The 19,572-nt window shown below is 38.6% G+C and overlaps 2 protein-coding genes across 4 annotated transcripts; one reads left to right on the forward strand and one right to left on the reverse strand.

Annotated features, from left to right (window-relative positions):
- The first annotated feature begins 32 nt into the window (after window positions 1-32).
- On the forward strand, window positions 33-6,963 carry tcea1 (transcription elongation factor A (SII), 1). The gene is made up of 10 exons (XM_079651915.1): window positions 33-279; window positions 1,464-1,526; window positions 1,604-1,709; window positions 2,014-2,113; window positions 2,253-2,401; window positions 2,485-2,541; window positions 3,173-3,327; window positions 3,488-3,634; window positions 5,267-5,338; window positions 6,551-6,963. The coding sequence occupies exons 1-10, from the start codon at window positions 205-207 to the stop codon at window positions 6,557-6,559; spliced, it is 933 nt and encodes a 310-aa protein (XP_079508041.1). The 5' UTR covers window positions 33-204; the 3' UTR covers window positions 6,560-6,963.
- Window positions 6,964-8,304: 1,341 nt separating this feature from the next.
- Window positions 8,305-19,569, reverse strand: rgs20 (regulator of G protein signaling 20). Of its 3 annotated transcripts, none has more exons than XM_079651916.1 (5): window positions 18,844-19,569; window positions 13,036-13,238; window positions 12,355-12,429; window positions 12,032-12,266; window positions 8,305-10,876 (listed from the first exon to the last, which is right to left on the reverse strand). In XM_079651916.1, exons 1-5 carry the CDS (start codon window positions 19,030-19,032, stop codon window positions 10,688-10,690), a joined length of 891 nt encoding a protein of 296 aa, XP_079508042.1. In that variant the 5' UTR covers window positions 19,033-19,569; the 3' UTR covers window positions 8,305-10,687. The 3 variants fall into 3 exon arrangements, with proteins under 3 accessions (XP_079508042.1, XP_079508044.1, XP_079508043.1); XM_079651918.1 differs by lacking the exon at window positions 18,844-19,569 and adding an exon at window positions 14,825-15,395; XM_079651917.1 differs by lacking the exon at window positions 18,844-19,569 and adding an exon at window positions 14,535-14,813.
- Window positions 19,570-19,572: the final 3 nt, after the last annotated feature.

Below are 19,572 nucleotides of genomic sequence, written 5' to 3' on the forward strand. Positions count from 1 at the left end.
CCCACTGTCCTGAGGAATCTTGGGTTTCGTCTCGATTAACTGCCCCTGAACCCATCATGCATCGACTGCTCAGGTCTGCTGCGGTCCTGGTCCCTGAAGTAGACACCGCCGCCGCCGCCGCTCTCACTTCTCTCGGCGTGTTCTTTGTCGGGAATTTCCAATCCCCATTTCTCCCGACTTTTGGATACAATCAGATCACTCAACATGGGTAAAAAGGAGGAAGAGGAGATCATCAGAATTGCGAAAAAAATGGATAAAATGGCGCAGAAGAAAAACGGGGTGAGAAAAATGGGTTCCTACTACCCGCTAACATTGGCGCTAATGGATTGTTGTTATTTGGTTAGCTACCTACTGTGCATCTAATTCACCCTCGAACCTGTTAAGTGATTGTAAACACGATTCTAAATGTTGAGTATTTTCCGTAACGTATTTACGGGACTGTTACCCCTAACAACATGTAGTTCTATGTGTTGCCAGCAGCTAGCCACTTAGCAGTCCTTGCTAACGATATGCCTTGCAGCGTAATAACATGTTGGATGTACTGTGGTGATTTAAAGAAGAGCAAAATTAAGTAGCTAGTTAGAAATCAACATCTGCAATCATTCCTTCAATAAAAACTAAGATTTCAGTAGTGTTTTGCAAGCGGCTAACATTAGCTAGTGCGTTAACTAACTGTTATGGTTAACTGTTAGCCTCCTAGCTACTGTTATTGTACTACATGTAATCCAACGCTACTGGGGCTAGAGGTAACGATCAGATTCGTTTCTGATAACACTGCTGAATGTATTATAGTGAAAAAGTACCAATGTATCACATTTGAGAAGCTACTACAAGCTAATGTTCGTTGTTTTGCTTGAAAATTAACTAGAACGAAGAATCAATTATCCTGACAGTTGCTGTTTCATTTACTGTCAATTGAGTAGTGTAGAGTTTCACTTATAAATGTTGATTTTGAACTAGTTTTTTATTATTGTTTTATTTAAACACGATGTCATTCAGGTGATGCCAATAAAGCTATTTTAATAATATTAGTAGAGAATGACACCAATTACAAAAATATAGGAACCCGATTTATACCACATCCTTCCAGAAGCAAACCAAACTCTTTACTATTTATTTGTTAGTTTTCTTGTTTGTTTTTACTTTATTATTATTGATTTACTTACACACTAACATTATTGCTATTGCTATGTATGTATTCCTCCTCCTCGGGGCATCCCTCGGGCAACAGTGTCACACAAATACCTACAAAACTGCCACTAAAAGAACCACTACATTATATACCAAGTCTGTTAACATACATTCTATTAATGTCTGTATATCTCATTGCAGCTTTGTATGTCTAATGTCCCGTATTTGTACAATGTCCCATAGACAAAATAGACAGAAAGGAAAACTAGTCAACATCTTTCTTACGTCTGAATTGCTGTTGTTAATATATCAAACTTAAATCTCCTCTGCAGGCCGGGGCTTTGGACTTATTGAAGGAGCTGCGAAGTATCCCCATGACTCTCGAGCTGCTTCAGGTATCTTTGCTCATGTATTCTCACGGCTCACTGTCGCTTCTCAAAGCCTGGAGCTCTGACACAGTGTCTTTCCACAGTCTACCAGAATCGGGATGTCCGTTAACGCCATCCGCAAGCAGAGCACAGACGACGAGGTGACATCTCTAGCCAAGTCCCTGATCAAGTCATGGAAGAAGCTTTTAGGTAGGTTTCTCATTTCAACCCGAGAGGTTCTTCCACGACAGTTTTTCTCTCAGGGGAATCACTATCTGATTCTAATATTGTCCATAACGCTAAACAATCCGTCACTCTTCTCCACCCATATATATATTTTTTTATAAAGGTCCACGCATAAACACTCCAAAAACATTATAGGCAACAATTTAAGGAACTTTGTGGGTTTGGCCATTTCTTCTAAATGCAGAGCTATTCAGCTGACTGGCATTAGGAAGCGCTGACGTAACAAATATCTAATGTTGCTTTCTCTTCTGTTATTCTCTTACTCCAGATGAGCCTACTGGTGGAGATAAAACGTCAGATGAAAAGAGGAAAGAGCAAACAACACCTTCTTCTCCCTCGCAGGGAAGTCCAGAGGCAAAAGAAGAAAGGTAACAAGAGTGATAATAATATACTATTGCTTTACACCTATTATGACTAAGCGTCAACAACAGAGATTTTTTTAAATTATTTTAAACGTTTTCATATTTTTCTCTGAATTCAAGTTCTCTTCTCTCCTTGCTCCCACAGCAGCTCCAGCAGTAACTCCAGCAGCAAGAGTGAACGCGCTGACGTTTCATCCAACTCATTGATCCCGACTTTTCCTCGCGCCTCAGGCACCTCCGACTCTATCAGGCTCAAGTGCCGAGAGCTGATGACCCAAGCACTGCAGACTGGAGGTAAACCTGTTGGTATATGTAGTGGAAAACACATTTCAAACATAGGGTAAACTGCCTCTTACTATTTATCTTGTGTTTTTCAGATGATCATATTGCTATTGGTGCTGATTGTGATGAACTGGGCGCGCAGATCGAGGAAAATATCCTTTACATTGAATGGAAAGTGTTTTTGAAGAAGATGTTTGGAAGCAGTATGTACTGACCTGGCCAAGGCATTTGGTATTTAGGAGAACCTTTAAGCTTTTGAAGCTGTAGATATAAAAGTTATTTTTAGCTTGCTATTTTATATGTATGTATAAATGTAAGTAGGAATAACTTGCATAATGATTTAAAGGACAATCATTGATCAAGTAAGGGGTGGGAATTAATAAGCATTTGCTTCCTCCTACTCCCTTTCTGACACATATGATTTTTTATTATTAATATGAAGACTTTTTTTTTTTGAATATATAAATATTATCATGAATGTGGATAAATACTGTATTTTAACAATACAGTATTCTGTTTTTCACTTTTTTTTTTAATCTGTTCGAAATAAAGATTGAAATTAAATGAAAAAAAATAATCAGCAGAAAAAGTTCCTTTACTTTGTTTGCCTCTTTACTGCCATGCAGGTCATGGTACATTTGTATTCATGGAATTACAGGAAGTTTGGGTCAGAGTTGTTAATGTGATTAATATGTGTTAAACATGTTTTGTCACGTTAAAGTTTCCAGATTATTATCTTTTTTTAAACCCATTGCAACATTGTATTCCTTGACTTGCTATCACTTATCTTTCAAGAGTTTAAGAACACAGACATGAGATACAAGAACCGTGTGCGGAGCCGAATCTCGAACTTAAAGGACGTAAAGAACCCGAATTTAAGGAGGACAGTGCTCTGCGGGAATGTGTCCCCTGAGCGGATGGCTAAGATGACCGCAGAGGTGTGTTAAAGATCCTGGAACTGGCACACAGTCAGAAGTAGAGATAATCCAACACTGTTGTTCTTACATTGAATCTCTTTGTTGATCATTGAACTTGGTCACAGGGCTGTGTATCTATTGTTTTGAATACATAAAGATTGACTAACTTCTGTTTCTGTAGGATATGGCCAGTGATGAGCTGAAGGAAATGAGAAAGAATTTGACCAAAGAGGCTGTCCGGGACCACCAGATGGCCACCACAGGAGGCTGTCAGACGGATCTATTCACCTGTGGAAAGTGCAAGGGGAAGTGCTGCACCTACACACAGGTACGGAGGGCCATTCATGCTTCATTTGAACTGTTGCTGTAAAACAGGGCTGTCCAAACCTTTTTCTCCGAGGGCCACATACTAAAATCAATCAAATGTAGGCAAATTATACTTTATACTTGAAAATGCTTTAAGAAAAATCAGCCAACTTCACAGCTCTCCAGAGGGTTTAATTGTTTTAGTTTGCAGCTCATTCCTTAAGACAGAAGCCTCAGATTGCTTATAATAAGGGGAAATATGAAGCTGTTTATGGAAACAAGTTGTTTTTTATCAACTTAGATTTGTTAGAAAATATTTTCAACTTTAATTAATGGGATTCATTTGAAAGTGGGCTTATTAACACATGAATACTACTGTGTAATATATGTTTACATCAGTGGCGAACCGCGTCTATCACAACTGGACCTTCTGTAGACACACACGCCGCCGTCAAGGATGTAGAATACCTTGGTTGAAGGATATTCTACCCAGAGACCCAGAACAAGATCTGATTGGTTGCTTTCTTTTCTAACACAAAACCACTGAAATGCGTAGTGCATGGTCCGAGAAGGACAAACAAATCAACGTAACACTGTAATATTACAGAATCAACAACACGGATACGATTCTCATTTATTCATTTTATATACGTTTTATTTATATAATTAAATCGGTTTTTTGTTTGTTTTATCCGAGTGTTCCAAGGTATTCTCTGAATACCTTGAAGGCCCTGACGGTTCGCCACTGGTTTACATATATATTTAAGAAGTACAATACAATACAATACAATACAATACAAGACAATAGAATAAAAGACAAGCAAAAGTTTCATTTGTGGGCCATATTGCATTATACCTTTTGAATTAGCTGAGGGCCGATTCAAAATGGCCTGCGGGCCGCATTTGGCACCCGGGCCATAGTTTGGACACCCCTGCTGTAAAAGAAGGATGTTATGGTTGATGGTAAAATTGGTTCTACAAGAGATTACATCTCCTTGGAAGAGTAAACGCAAGGTGTTGTGATAATTCATTTAATTGCAACAACAAAAAAAGTACTGGTTCAAAGTCTTGAAAGATGGCAAATGCAAGATTTTGACCCTAATGTTATCAAGGTATGGAAAGCTTGTATTTTGAAAAGTTCTTAATTTTCAATATCATTCGGTGTTCAATATACACAACCAGTCATGTGAACCAAAAGTCTTTTCATATTTGAAATGAAACAATTCAGGGGTATTTGTTATAAAACAGAATGCATGGAGTGGACTGGAGCTAGCTAAGTGTTAAATAACCCAAACACACAATCAAAGTTAATATAAACAGCTGGTTATGAATAACGCCTATAAAGGAATTCTTTACACATTAAATTTTACAATTGCATTTATATTAACATTTTACATTTAATGATAAAGCCATTAACATTTTACATTTAGGTGCCTTGAAAGAGCTTGAATAGTGCTGTAAATAACCTGTTGATGTATGAATTGACTTAATTAAAATGGGTTGGTTACATTAATATTAAATTGGTTTGACTTCATATTCATCATGTAACTCAACTTAGTAAAGAGCAAAATGTACTTTTCATGATTTTAAAATCAGTCTAAACCGCAGTTTGATTTAGTTATAAATGGATTGTGAATGTTTCTGTCTTTTCCAGGTTCAAACTCGCAGTGCTGATGAACCGATGACCACGTTTGTCTTCTGCAATGATTGCGGAAATCGATGGAAGGTATGTTGGTTCACGCTCGGTTGACTAAGGCCATCAAGCATCTTTTTTTATTTATTTTTACTTACATAAAAGATTGAGACCATTTGGTCCACTCTCCATGCAGACTTCAACTGCTCACCTTTTCATTTGTAATCCCACTTCTGCTCGACTAAATGCTAGTTTACACAGAAGTCTGCCACCTGGTGACGCCTCAATGTTGTTGCATATCAAATAAAGCTGAAATTATAAATCAAGTCGAGAAACAGAAATGTGTTTCACAGATAATCGGTTTAGGTGTTAATCTAAATATCAAGCTAATATCAAAACTGTTTATTTTGTTACCTTATTACAATTATTATTATTATTCTTTTATAATTTACATTTTATATATTTAAAGAATTTCTGAATTTAGTAAAATAACCAATTGATAGATTTAATGATGATTAAGACAATTGTAACGTGCACAACGTCTACATATATCTCGTGTTGTAGTTTGAATTAACCTCGATTTGTCCATTTGAGTTAGAATTTATGGTAGCACTTTACAATAAGACTACCCGTATAAAGAGTTTACCAATAGTTTATAATTCATTTATTAATTAGGTTGTGAACACTTTATAAGTCATTAATAAGCTTTTATAAGACATAAGATAAACAGGGCGACTGTGACCGGTTGCTTGCCAAATAGAGAGCCCACATTTATCTGTACTGCTAAACCTTATATCGGCTACCTAGCTTACTTAGTCTCCTTCATCAGCCAGCATCCTTGGTATCTGTTGCTCACTGAGTTGATTCTCACTAAGTAGCCAATATAAGGCTTAGTCATCTTGCCAAATAGTGAGCCTGTGTTGAACTGGTTTATAAATGGTTCTTAATGATTAATAAAGTGTTTATAACCTAATTATAACCCCTTTATGAATCCTTTATAAGGGTAGTTTTATTGTAAAGTGGTACTGGATTTATTAATATTCATAGAGGTTTATCCATGGTAAAAACCAATATTTGTAAATTAAATCAACATTTATTTAATCACTGCAATTTCATAAGTTTGATGATTGAGTCGAAAAAATTAATCAAATAAAGTACTAGGTATAGTTTTTAAAATAAAAACAAATGATGGTCTTTGTTGAGTTATATTCCCCCCTACCAGCCCCTTCATGGCTTATTATAATCAGTGTTTAAATGTAAATATTGCACTGTCTTGGCATTAATAGTGTCTTTGTTTTTTTACAGTTTTGCTGAATCTGCGCGACACTCCCGACAAGTAGCAAATTCCCGGACCAGATTGTGTCTCTGCAACACATCGGAGCTTTGTATTTTGTGGTACATAGTACACATCATGCCATACAGAGATGCCACAGGTTACCGTTTAATATAAATATCCGGTTCATAGGTTGAGCTCACTTTCAGTCACCCGAAAGCCCTTCCCCCCAAATCTTTTACTATTGTCATTAGTTGTTTTGTCACTGTCAGATATATGCGATCGATCTTGTCTCAATTTCATTTATCTGCATTTTTTATATGTAGTTTTAACACTTTGAGAAATGTTGTTTTTTGCTTTTCCCTCACGACATGGAATTGTTTTTATTTAATTTCCCAATAAAAGTGTATCCATTTGATTAAAAAAATAAGTGCTTTTCATTAGACTTTGGTGTCCTCTGGTTATGTTCTCTCTGTGTGTGTGTGTGTGTGTGTGTGTGTGTGTGTGTGTGTGTGTGTGTGTGTGTGTGTGTGTGTGTGTGTGTGCGCGCGCGTGCGCATTATTCATCACATCAAAGTGGATGTGATGAATATTAATCTGCTGAGGGACCGGGTAATGTCATTGGCAGAACCAGGAGACACACAATTGTTTCCCCTTCCTCTTGGTTTTTGTTTTTTAACTGCCAGGTGCAAAAACTCTATGGTGACCAGCCGTTGTGAAGTCTTCACACAACCTGAACACACACCAGTAAGTGTGTTTAATCTTTCAGTAAGTCTTCATGGATATAATAATAAAGTATTGGAATAGCTACTAATTTAAAAAGCAACCTGTTTGTCCCCTAATTCTGTTGTTGTTCCGAATCTGTCAAACCCTTTCCAAAATGTTTCTCACCCCATTATATTTAGGTTTTTGTTATAATCATAGAAAAAAAACAGCAGTGCATGTTCACAAGGACTACAAATAGTGGGATATGAAAATGGCCGTTTCCCACTACAAGGAGCACAACTAAGTATTTTGTATGAAACTGAACCATGCTTAAGGTTCACACACTATGATGAGGGTGTGGCTCAGTATTTTCGGATGGGGGGGGTGGGGGGCGCGCTGGATCAATCCCCACTGTGTCCCTCGGAAAGGCACTTCACCACAAATGGCTCCTGAGGGGATTGCCCACAGTATTGAGTGTCCGAAGTCGCTTTGGGTAAAAGCATCTAACATTTGTCATGTAATGTAACTCACAAGCTTAGTGAAAATATTTCTTTCCATTTTTACTTGCATTTAGCTTGATTGCAAATTAATTGAAAGATCCTTTACTGCTCAATATTATTAGAATTGTACAAACTGACTTAATAGCTTAAAGTCTAATCTTAAGTAGGGCCTCAACAATGTAATTTTAAAAGCTACTGTTTCAATATGAAGCTCAAGTGTGGAACAAGCTATGTGTTTACTGTTATCCTTGTGTAGTATATTATTTTAATCGAGTTAACCAACTCAGCTCATGAACATGAATGAAATGTGTGATTTTCTTTATTCAGATTCACCTGATCCATTAGTTTGAAGAGTACATCGGCACTGAAAACATTTCAACTTACACGTTCCTCTTGAAGTATTTTGCTCATGTTTACCTTCAGACCAATATCTTAATTAATAAGCTGTCACATTAAATTCCTTTAATGTTTATCATGAATGGCAAGTGAGATTTTGAATAGTGTTTAGATTTCTTGTTTTGTAGGAATGTATGAGTACTCTATGGTTGTGAAGCTTTACGATCAAATCATACGAGAGTCAGTAAAATTATTGTGCTTTATTTTATCTTAATCAAAATGCCCACAAGTCTTTATTTTCTTGGAGAGTAGCAGAAAAAAAAACTAAACCATATACTGTAAACATTCACATTATTAGTTTTTTTAGAAATGTATTCTTCAGTAAACTCAGCGCAAAATAACACATTTCATATAGTAAACAAAAGAAAAAAACAACATTTATAGGCATCACTCCAAACCATTGGCTTAGATTGTGTTTTGAGGTTGATCTGCACGGTGTATCCATCAGCTCAAATTGCACGTAGTAAGTGTAATTAACTCTAAGACTCTAAGTAGAAGTGCCACCTCAAAGCACACAGGTTGGCAAGAAGTTCCCCTCAAACAGCCCTATCCATTGACCTCTTTAGCAAATAAAGACATGTGTTATCATCACCATCCACCAAAGTGTTGGGTAGTGTTACTAAAACGGACCGATGTTGTCACGACTAAGAAATCAAGACAAAACACATGCAATCATTTAGCCAAAGAGAGGGTCGATCCAGTAAACTGGCCTCCTGCTCCAGTAACCCCCCTTCTGGCAAGAGTCTGAAAACATCTGTTGCCCATGAGAAAGATGTCATAAAATTGAATGTCAAGGCACTTCCCCATGTGAGGATCTTGTCTTTGAGTGACATGTTTGTGAGGCAACAAAGTAATCCAACTAAAAAGAGAATACATAAAAGTATTTAATACTTGGCAACTCCAATTGTTGCCAATGGAAACGCTTCGGTAAAACACAGTTTATGTGGTAGCTTTGGTGTTGACCCCAGCGCCTATTTCAATCTGAAGTCGTTTTCATATTGCATGTGAGCTTTTTTAAGTAAATATGTTGAAGGATGATACGCAGACATCTCTTCCTGCTGTCAGAAAAGATCAGCCTCACACATTACGTATTATTTTACCGGTCTGAAATTTATAGAGAAATCTCTTTCTTTTCTTTTTTTAATTCCTATAATGAACTATGTATACTCTTATAGGTAACATAGAGTAGGTGTTAGACTTCCAATGGATGACTTCAGACAATTGTCAGCTAAATATGTCAATCAATTGTCCAGAACAAATATACAAATGTACAGATATGTAGAATTGAAGCTGTTATTTGTAAGAAATGTGCTTATTTACTTTTTTAGAGAAGTAAATACCACTCTGATGTCTGTGCAATAAATAAGACTGGAAAGGGGAAACATATAGAGAACAAAAAGATATGTTATAAAGATAGGCAGATTGTGTTACCTTTAGACAGAGCAATGCTAGCTGTTACCCCTGTTTTGAGTCTTTATTCTTATTGTAGCTTTACATTTAGTGAACCGATCCTTCAATCCAACTGTATCAAGCAAATTGAAAGTTTCCAACCGTCTCATCAATTAATAATCAATTTGGTACAAATTGGGGCAATTCTTTCAAGAAAATGACTGAAACGTGCTAGAAATCATCAGGCAATTACAGACCGATAAAATAATGGCTCAACACTATCGTTGACTTCACCAGAGAGCTTCAATATAATCTGTACTTTTTTCTGTACTGGCAATAAATATCAATAAATAAAAAATACTTTATCTGGTAAATAGAATTGCTTAGGTTCACACTGGTAAAACTAAATTAAATATATGAGGTGCACTGAGATAATACTTTATAAATACTCTTCTATCATTGATTTGAGTTTCTTGAGAATATAAGTTGCACACGTGACAAGAGCTATCGTCCCTTTCTGTTACGGCAGTTTCAACCACACACACTTTCTACACTAACTGGAGTTGCCAAGTCGCTGTCACAGGTACCAAAGTGTGAGGTTAGGTAACAAAACAGGGTAAAACCAAGGTAAAATCATTAATACCCCACAAAGCTGCCTGCAAGTAGAGCTAACACCTAGCCTTTGACTTGAGCTTTGATTTTCATACGCAGTAAATAGAACCAGGCGTCTCTACATAAAGTACCCACAATTCAATTTTTACTATTTACAAACTCATAAATATATAGTCTACAGTAGGAATCATTTTCCCCCCAAAACAATCATACAAAAAAACAACAGACCATAAAAAACTCTGAACACAAATAAAATAGATTATTTCTATCAAAAGAAAGAAAAATAAAACGGAAACAAAATGTATTCATATTCCTTTGGAGTGTTTTGCTATGTTGATCTGTAGCAGTACTTGTGATGTCGAGCCCTCGGGAGATTTTGAGACCTGAGTGTCGTCGGTCAGGTGCAGATCACAATAGCGCTGAGTTCCCTGGGAGGGGCCAGGCCCGAGGCCCGGTTCATGTAATCCTACACTGAACATACAGAGAAACATTTGAAAAAAAGGGGGATAAGGGGGAATGGGGGGGAGGGGGGTAAAGAGAGTTAAAATATCACAGGTCATCACCACCCTAAGATTCGGGGGACTGCTCTGACAGAGTGTTGAGCAGGTTTTTGTAGGCTGAGGAGTTCATGTAGCGAGGATACGAGTCTCTTTGCATTAGTGTGTAGATCTGCACCTGGGCGTCTTCAAAGGTTTGCAAGTTGGGTTCCTGTATGTTCCTGTTGATCGTTTCACGCACACGGGAGTCAAGGCTCACCTGGGAGTCAAGAACAGAGGTTTCAATTAGAGAGAACTGCATGTGCACATTCTCAGTGAAAGATGGCATTCTAATATATATCTTATTTGTTCTCTTACTGAGAGTTTAAGTATATTGATATCATTCTGTCTTCCAGCTTAGATAACACAAAAGATGGAACATGGAGTAAACAGCTAGCCTGGCTCCGTCTACAGATAACAAAATCCACCTACCAGACCTTCTGCACCTTAGCATGTTATATCTCATCTGTTTTTATTCCATTTCAACAAAGTGTAAAAATGACAATGTGCTGCTTTATGTGCATCAATTATTTCTAAGCTGGAAAATGTTACTTCCAGTTATCTAAACTGGTTACCTGGAAACTGATTAGAGCCCAGAAATAATCCAAGGTTTACTTAGCATAGCATAGCAGCATAGCATAGCATAGCATAGCATAGGTTTTTGTACAGTTTAAGAAGTGTGGGTTGCTGGATTTTGTTAGCTTTGGAGAGAGTCAGGCTAGCTGTTTCCCTATGTGTTATGCTGAGCTAAGATAACCAGCTGTAGCTTCATATTAAAGGTGGGGTAAGTCATTTTGGAGAAACCAGCTCGAGTGCGATAGAATTTGAATATACAGTACACAACTGCAAAACATCTGGCACTTCCTTACAGAGCCCCTCCTCCAACACACATGCTGCGTGCTTTTTACAGTGCTACGGCTTCCACAGATTACATCTTTATGTATTTATTGTCAAAGCATTTAATATATTCATTGCTATCGGGATGTTAAGAGCATTCGATGGAATATAACAAAAAGTGTTTCTGAAATAAATGACATACCCCACCTTTAACCATAAAGACAACATAGTGGTATCAACCTTCAACATATTCAACAACGGTTAAATTACCTTTTATCTATTTTTATGATTGTGTTTGCTTTAAAGTTTTTTTTTAATGTTACCTGTACATGTTATTATTATAATTTTTATCATCAGGCCTACCTTTGTATATTGTGTGTTGTTACTAATCTAAATGTATTTGCTGAAACAGATTATGTGAGTTGGTGGACACCTGAATTTCCCCCAGAGATGGAGTATATACTTTCTATTTATTATAAAGATTCTTGTTTGAATTCAACACATTTGATCCTAACAGTGATATTAAGAGCTGTCATACCTCTTTAGGCGATAGGATGGAGATGTAGTCCTCATAGATGACCCGAGCTCTCTCCTCTACTGGGGTCTTATTGGCATCTTTGCTGAACTCCTCGCAGGCTAACCAGAAGAGCATGTTCTCCTCGCTGAACTCGGTGCGAAGAAACTGTCGGAAGGAGTTCCTCCCCGCTGGGCAACACATTAGCTTATCGAAGGACTGCCCCCACGAGTGCACCTCCTCCAGCGTGGGCATCGGGCTGCAGGGAGCATGGACAACGTGTGAATGAGTGAGTGGTTTCAACATTTACTAACTTTGGCATTTTTGGTGCAGTTAAATCAACGGACCAGTCTTCACAGTCTGAGGTCCCCTCCTTGACGTCATAAGAAGCCTTTCGGTTCCTTTCATCCCGGTCTTCATTCCTAAAAGTGACAAGGAATAATGAAATAATTGTTCATCCTTCATTTCATATTCATTTATCGTGTTACTTACCAACGAATTATCTTACTGTATGTGTAATATAAACGTTATATACATGCAAATAAAACTACCCCTGTAAATAGAGTAATTTATATTTATCCCAGCAGTCTTTCTTTGAAAATATTATTTTGTTTTATTAATGCAGTTATTTTTAAAGAAAAATATGTGAAACATTTTGCTGTTTTTAGTTTTTGAAATATCTTTTTTTTGCTGGATTACATAAGTAAATAGATTATCTCTTGGTTTTACATTGTTGGTCAGATATGACAAAGAATATTTGTATTAAATACTTATAGCAGATAGAGTATGAATACATAGATATTTCAAGGGCTCACATTTCTCACAATTTCTGCAGATAACTAACTGAATGCCGTGCAAAAAGGTTGCTGCAGGACAAGAGTCCACAGATGACATGCAAACATATCGAGAACATATAGACACAAGCCGGAGCCTGCTGCTGAGACACAGTTTCTCAGGCTGTGATTTCCTGTGTGCAGTAATGTCGGCCATGCTGCGCCACAACCAGCGAGTTCTCCTGGAAGACCTACCAGGAGCAGCTACAGCAGCAGCACCAACAGAAGCAACATGCATTTGATCCCCGTGGGTTAGCCTGGCCCGGCTGGCCCGGCTGGCCCGGCTGGTCCTGCTGGTCCTGCTGGTCCTGCTGGGATGGTGCAGTTTCTCCCGCTGCCGACTCCTGCTGCACCGACATCTGCCTCTTTCGCATCTCCATCCGCTCTGATCCCATGGGCTACAGACAGAGGGGAGAGGCGCTGTGTTTAGTGTTAAACATGTCAGGAATAGCATAAAACTGGAATTTTGTTCTAACAAATTTGACCCACAATGGAGTTCTATGATACAAATTAGTGCCAGTGCAATATCCAAGGACAGCACAGTGTAGAGTGGGACACTGTGACATTTTATCAGCATTTTGATCACTTTCAGCAGGTTAATTAGATGTATTTAATGTACCACTCAGCAGTTGACACCTATGTATTTGTTATGCGTGCAGGAAGTGCAGTGCTGCTGATGCTCTAGCAGGAGCTTGTGCTGACATGCCCGCAGGCCACACTGTTAAGGAATGCTCAAATCAGGGGGGAAGTATGGAAGAATAATTTGCCGATATTGGTTTTGTGCTACCAAATGTGCACTGGCCAAGCACATTTTAGTCCCGCTAATCTCAAACTGGCTGTATGTTACCCAAAACACTCCAAATGCATGTGTAAAATGGAAAGCTTGTTGACCATTGGCTCAATGATCATAATCCAACATTTGAATCATCCCATTTGTATAAGCTTTGCAGCATTGTATTAAAGGATTTCCAAAGCTCACTGGGCCCCAAGTGGAGAAACAAATTAAATACACACGAAAATAATGTAAATATCTATACATTTTCTCAGGATTTCTTACTTGTCAAGTGTCAATTTGTCATGCACATTTAGGCTATCATGTCCTTGGGAAACCACTGTGTTATAATTCTGACTCTATATCAACAGAAACCCCATTAAGGGTTGTAGGCCTATAGATATACAGACTGGCTCACAGAATGACTTCTTGTCTGATTTTAACAAATGTGTCATCACCAGGTCACACGCTGCCAAATCCTGTCAGATCATTTATGTAACAATGCTGTCGCTCCCAACACACGGCATCATCCGAATACTACCTGACTCAAGAAACGATGCTTTAAAAAAAAAAAAAATGTCAGGAGATTTTGTACATGGGAGGGGGGCCCGAAGGCGCAGCTTGCAAATCTATAACCGCAGCATCGCTCTATCACAGCCTTTCGGTGAATACAATACCATTTGGTCATTTCTAAAATGGATCCGCGCCGTTTCACTCAAATTCAGAGCAGGCTTCAGCTCCAGATTCCGTGCGTCCTGCCAAATGGCATATTTTACGCGTTGGGTACTTCAAAGCTGACACAATTGCAGTACGCTATGGCTTGACTATAGACGATGAAATGGGGGGTGGGGGTGGTCGTATCCATTCAAAAATAATAAATCATGATAACAGCAAATACAGCGCTATTCCTCTTCAATCTTACCGTAGCAGACATTTGAACGACACTGGGACGTAATGGCTCCTGAACGATTTTATCTGCAGAAACCATTGCTTTAGCCGCTTGCACAACACATCAATGGAAAGTGCCACCATGAAGAACCGTAGAGCTTCTTCGCCCTGGACAACCACCGAAAAGACACTGCCTAGATCTGTTAAAAGCCCACTGTACAGCAAGATAGTGACATGCCATTTAAAATTACCGGGAAACGGACTCAAATGCTCCGCTTACGAAATGTCCGTGCAATGATAAACCAGTTTGCTACCAGTACTTACACTTTCACCATGTATGCACAGCGAGAAGAGGTAATTCTTTGCCTTGATTACATCCGATGGCACATAAGGCTTTTTTTCCCGACCGGCTGCTTCAAGTCAGTACGCATGCGTCTTCTCTCCAGCTCGTAGTAGCCCAGTGAAGAGCGTAAACCCCGACAGTATGGCATAGGGTTTTACAGTGCATATCTTTTAACCTGCCTTGCATGCGAAAGGATCTCAAACCAGACTATTCAAGCAACATAGCCTGCATTATGTCAGTTTGTAGTCCAAAAAAAAGGCGGTAAAACAAATCTTAGAAACTGACGCACTAGGTAGAAAAGGACCACTTAACTTGATTGGAGGCCATATTGCATTAAAGATATTAACAAAACCAAACAGAAATACATGCACCAGTGAGCCCATGCATGAAGTCGCTGTCTATGGTGCTGAACAGCCAGCAGCTTCTTTTTAACTGAACCTCTCTGAAGGATAGCATGACTTTGGCAGCACATGTTACATCATTTGTGAAGTTTAGTCTTACATTTGTACTGTCAGTTAAGTGCTTTCACATTATTGACTGATCCATCCAAGCGTATCAAATATATTTATTTATTTATTTTGAACAATGGCTTTTAATCTTTTAGATTACATTTGGTTTAGTTAAAATGTACTTTATGGATCTGATAGGCGGAAAAGGTTTTTGCATTGCACATGAGTTAGAAATTAAATCAAGCAAATGCAATGCTGTTTCCTTATCTTGTCACAACCATACACCCTCACACACAACCTTCTGTTAATGCATGCACAGTCATGCAACATACACACACATAGACACATGCATTTACACATTCACACTGTCTTTTCATACACATATGGTTTTATCCTAAATCTGCAACATCTATTGTTCTAACGTCAGGAATGGCAGTTGCAATTTAGCTCAAAGTTAGTACACATGACATTGGTTGCATTGCTGCAACTATGTCTATCTGTATAAAATAAAGCATACATTCCCATTTCCATGCAGGTTATACACAGTATGTCGCATTGGATCATTCTGTAATTAACTCTTTTACAGATGATTGCCTGGCTGCTCTGTGCCTTGTTTAATACAGTGCAGGCCTACAACCAGTAATGATGTAGAAGACAACACTGCCATCTGAAGGCGGCTGAAGCTGCAGCACACACACAATATTCTCTCTGCACATCATAGTAAAGCACAGGCTGACTCATACAGCCTTGATGGTCATGTGAAAAAAAATGAAAGGCACGGAGACGTTTGAAACATTTGTTCTCTTTCATATGTTCCCTAACATTTGACATGCTTTTACATTTTATTATATATTTGATGCCAAACCAAGCTAATGGATGTACAATTTTACACATACAATCTATTCTATGCTTTGTATTTTGGTGCACATCCGGATTTGCTTTGTACAAACACCAGATGGCACTCTGCCTATTCTGCAAATGTGAAGCATATCATATTGTATTTTATCTAATTATCTTCTTAATTTACACCAACACCTTTGTGATGGCTGGGCCACATTGTTAGTTAAGATGCTCTTTGATTGCATGACAATTAATGTCATCCCTCCCAAATTTTAATAATAAGTGCTGCAAAAATGTGAGCCCCCTGTAATACAAAACTGGGTGGAGAACTCACAGCATCCATACAGACCTGGTACAGCTCTATGATACTGCCAATTGAACTAATTGCCGATTAGGGATTCATCTGCTCGGTTATCGTGTCCAAAAAAAATAAAATGGAAGAGATTTCCTTCCTATCCAGAGTCATTACTGTGCTGAACTGGGGCATGCCCTGAGCATCCACACATCTTTATTCCCCTCTAGAGAAACGATCATGTGACTTTCTCCACAACACTTCATTTAACACCTTCCTCTGCGTTCATGTTATGCAACGCAGACCCACAAATAGCCATGATAGATTGATACATACACACGCAAGCAACGAATAACACTACACGCGGGTGAGATTCTGCACAACGCACAGACTTTTCCCTCTGAAGGCCCAACGACAAAATCTGAACACACAAGGTCATACTGTACATAGGAAGCTGGAGGGGGACAGGATGAATCAAGTCTTTTCAGGGTGTGTTTAAAGGGGATTTAAACAATTGTAAAGCCTATAGGAAAAACGATGTAACTGTAGATTCAATAACTGGAGCTACACATGCAGATAGGCACTAGAGAGGAGGTGTGGTTATCAACTTGACACTTCAAGCGATCATGCATGGCAGCTGCGAGCATATTGCATGTGAAGATGAGTCCTTCAATCACAAGCTGGCTACTGAGCATAGGAAACTTCATTTGTCTCCATTTAATTTGTATTCCCTGCTATCATTATTCTTCTTATAAGGTATTTCCCCCATGTCTTTCATCAAGTTGCTTTGGTACATTACATTTCAGGATCAATTTAATGAAATGCAATCAGTGTGTTTTTCCTTGTAACCAAGTTACGCTGTCATCTGTTCTTTTGTTTTTCACTTTAACATTAAATAATCAACCTCACTCTAAGCGATATGTCTCCCTGCTAGCTGATTGTCCAAATGACCACCCTCAGGTCCAGGTAAACACAATTCTGTTGGGCTTATTTAAAGACATGTGTTAGCCTTACAGGGGAAAAAACATGATTGTAGCTTTACACACCCATTATGTTGTTGTGATTCAGCCTGACCTTTTTCTTTAAAGTCATCATCACAAATGTTGCAGGAAGTCTTTTGTGGTGTAATGCTATTTCATACGAAATGTACTTATTTCTGGTCCCACAAAGGGAAATTCAGTTTGCAGGAACATTTATATAAATCAAATAATTAACCAAAATGATTTATAATGGTGGCAAAGGTAATGTCCAAAATGCCATCTCTGATCTCCGTTTCAAAAGTATTGCTATCAGGCTGGATTGATGCTTTGCCAAAAATAATAATACTTATATCATAACTCTTTCATACAAAGAAATGACCTCTACACACAGGCAATACAGCTCTCTGCTTCAAAAGCGCATCAGTTTATGAGACCATCAATAGTCACAAAGCGGAGGGAAACCTCAGTTTGCTCTTCTGACAAAAACTCTCAAATTAAGAGAAATGGTCTTCATCGGAACATGTCAGTTATCATTTATGTTCTTTGTAAAGTATAACAACAAATGGATCACATTATAAAGGTCATGAAATTACAATTGGATCTCTTTTGCTACAATATATTCCCTACTGGCTATCAATAAAATATGTGAGCACTCTCTTGCACTCCCTTCTCCTCTGTGGTATTTGTCGATTCAAAATGTGTATAAATAACCTTTAGTTACTTAGTACAGAGAGCATTTAGAAATCTTAATTTATCCATTTACAAACCATGATTTGGTTGCCAAGCAATATCACGTTTTTAACACGTTTGCTAAAAACAACTTCATCTATTCACAACTCCCTTACTAAAGCATTGTGATGTTTATACTGTTTGTCTGTGTGTCTGTACATCGGTCTACCTCTCCGTCTGTCTCTGTGTGTGTGTGTGTGTGTGTGTGTGTGTGTGTGTGTGTGTGTGTGTGTGTGTGTGTGTGTGTGTGTGTGTGTGTGTGTGTGTGTGAGAGACTTTGCAACTTTATTTAGATTTCCAATGACTAGTAACATACTATTTAAGGAAACACCATCTTCCTATAATCTTCTTAGCCTCTTTCAGACAGGAAGTGCTTCTCTAAATAGAAGTTTGGGCTCTTGATGCTTTGACTAATCGTTACAACAACAACAACAACAACAACAACAAACAACTACAGTAGGAAAGATGTGGAAGACTTATTTTGTTACTTGTGGCTTCTTATGAGTACAAGAACTGATAAGCAACTCAACATCCCTTATTCTAATTGTTTCTATAATATGTTCTAAAGGAGCGGAAAAAAGCTCCATTTGACTGGATAGCTGCATACATTTGCTCCATGAAAATTAGCTCCAAATGAGCAATCAGTGGTGCGTATATGATAATGAGGCTTTCATCAAAAATGGAAATACTCATCGGGGTAAGGGCCATACCTCAAGGCAAACCATCTCCTGTTCCTCTGCTGCCGGGTCATTGTAGTTCACTGGGTATCTCCCACCCAGCCGGAGGGCCCGGACCAGTCCCTGTATCCGGAGCCACATGAGGGCCCTGGAGCGCCTGATCCCCCGCAGAGCAGACGTGGGTCTGATCTCCCACTGCCTCAGCGCTCTAGCACATTGCATGCTCCGACCATGAGGCCTCACTCGCCACGTGAGGCACAAGTCTCTTCGAGATCATAAGAAATCCACACTCCTAACTATTGTTCTCTATGTTTCCCTCACGTCTGTTCTGAAGCACATTGTGACAGAGAGAAAGAGAGAGAGAGAGATGCAGGAAAAAGCATGAGCATGAGCGACCCGGACAAAGTGAAGAGTGTTTACAAAGGAGGGGCAGAAGGGGATTAGGAGAATGTCCTCACAGGATCCTGATTCCTCTGTGCTTTGCTGCGTCTCACAAGCTTAGGTCAGATTAAGACAGGAGGCCTTAGTGTCTGAGTGAGAGGGACGTAGAGGAAGAAAAGTGACAGACGTGGATTCATTTGTGATTCTACATGTTCCTTAATGAATTCCCATGTAAGAGAATGGAGTACAACACATTGTAGATTAAACATATGACCTTAGTGTACATGTGGCACAGTTGATATATTATTAAAGATATACACTCTGTGGTGCACGTGTGTTTTACTGAGGAGCTTATGGCGTGTTGAACTTGGTCTTGTCGCT

The sequence above is a fragment of the Notothenia rossii genome, assembly GCF_949606895.1.
Source record: "Notothenia rossii genome assembly, chromosome: 9".
Classification (NCBI taxonomy): Eukaryota; Metazoa; Chordata; class Actinopteri; order Perciformes; family Nototheniidae; genus Notothenia; species Notothenia rossii.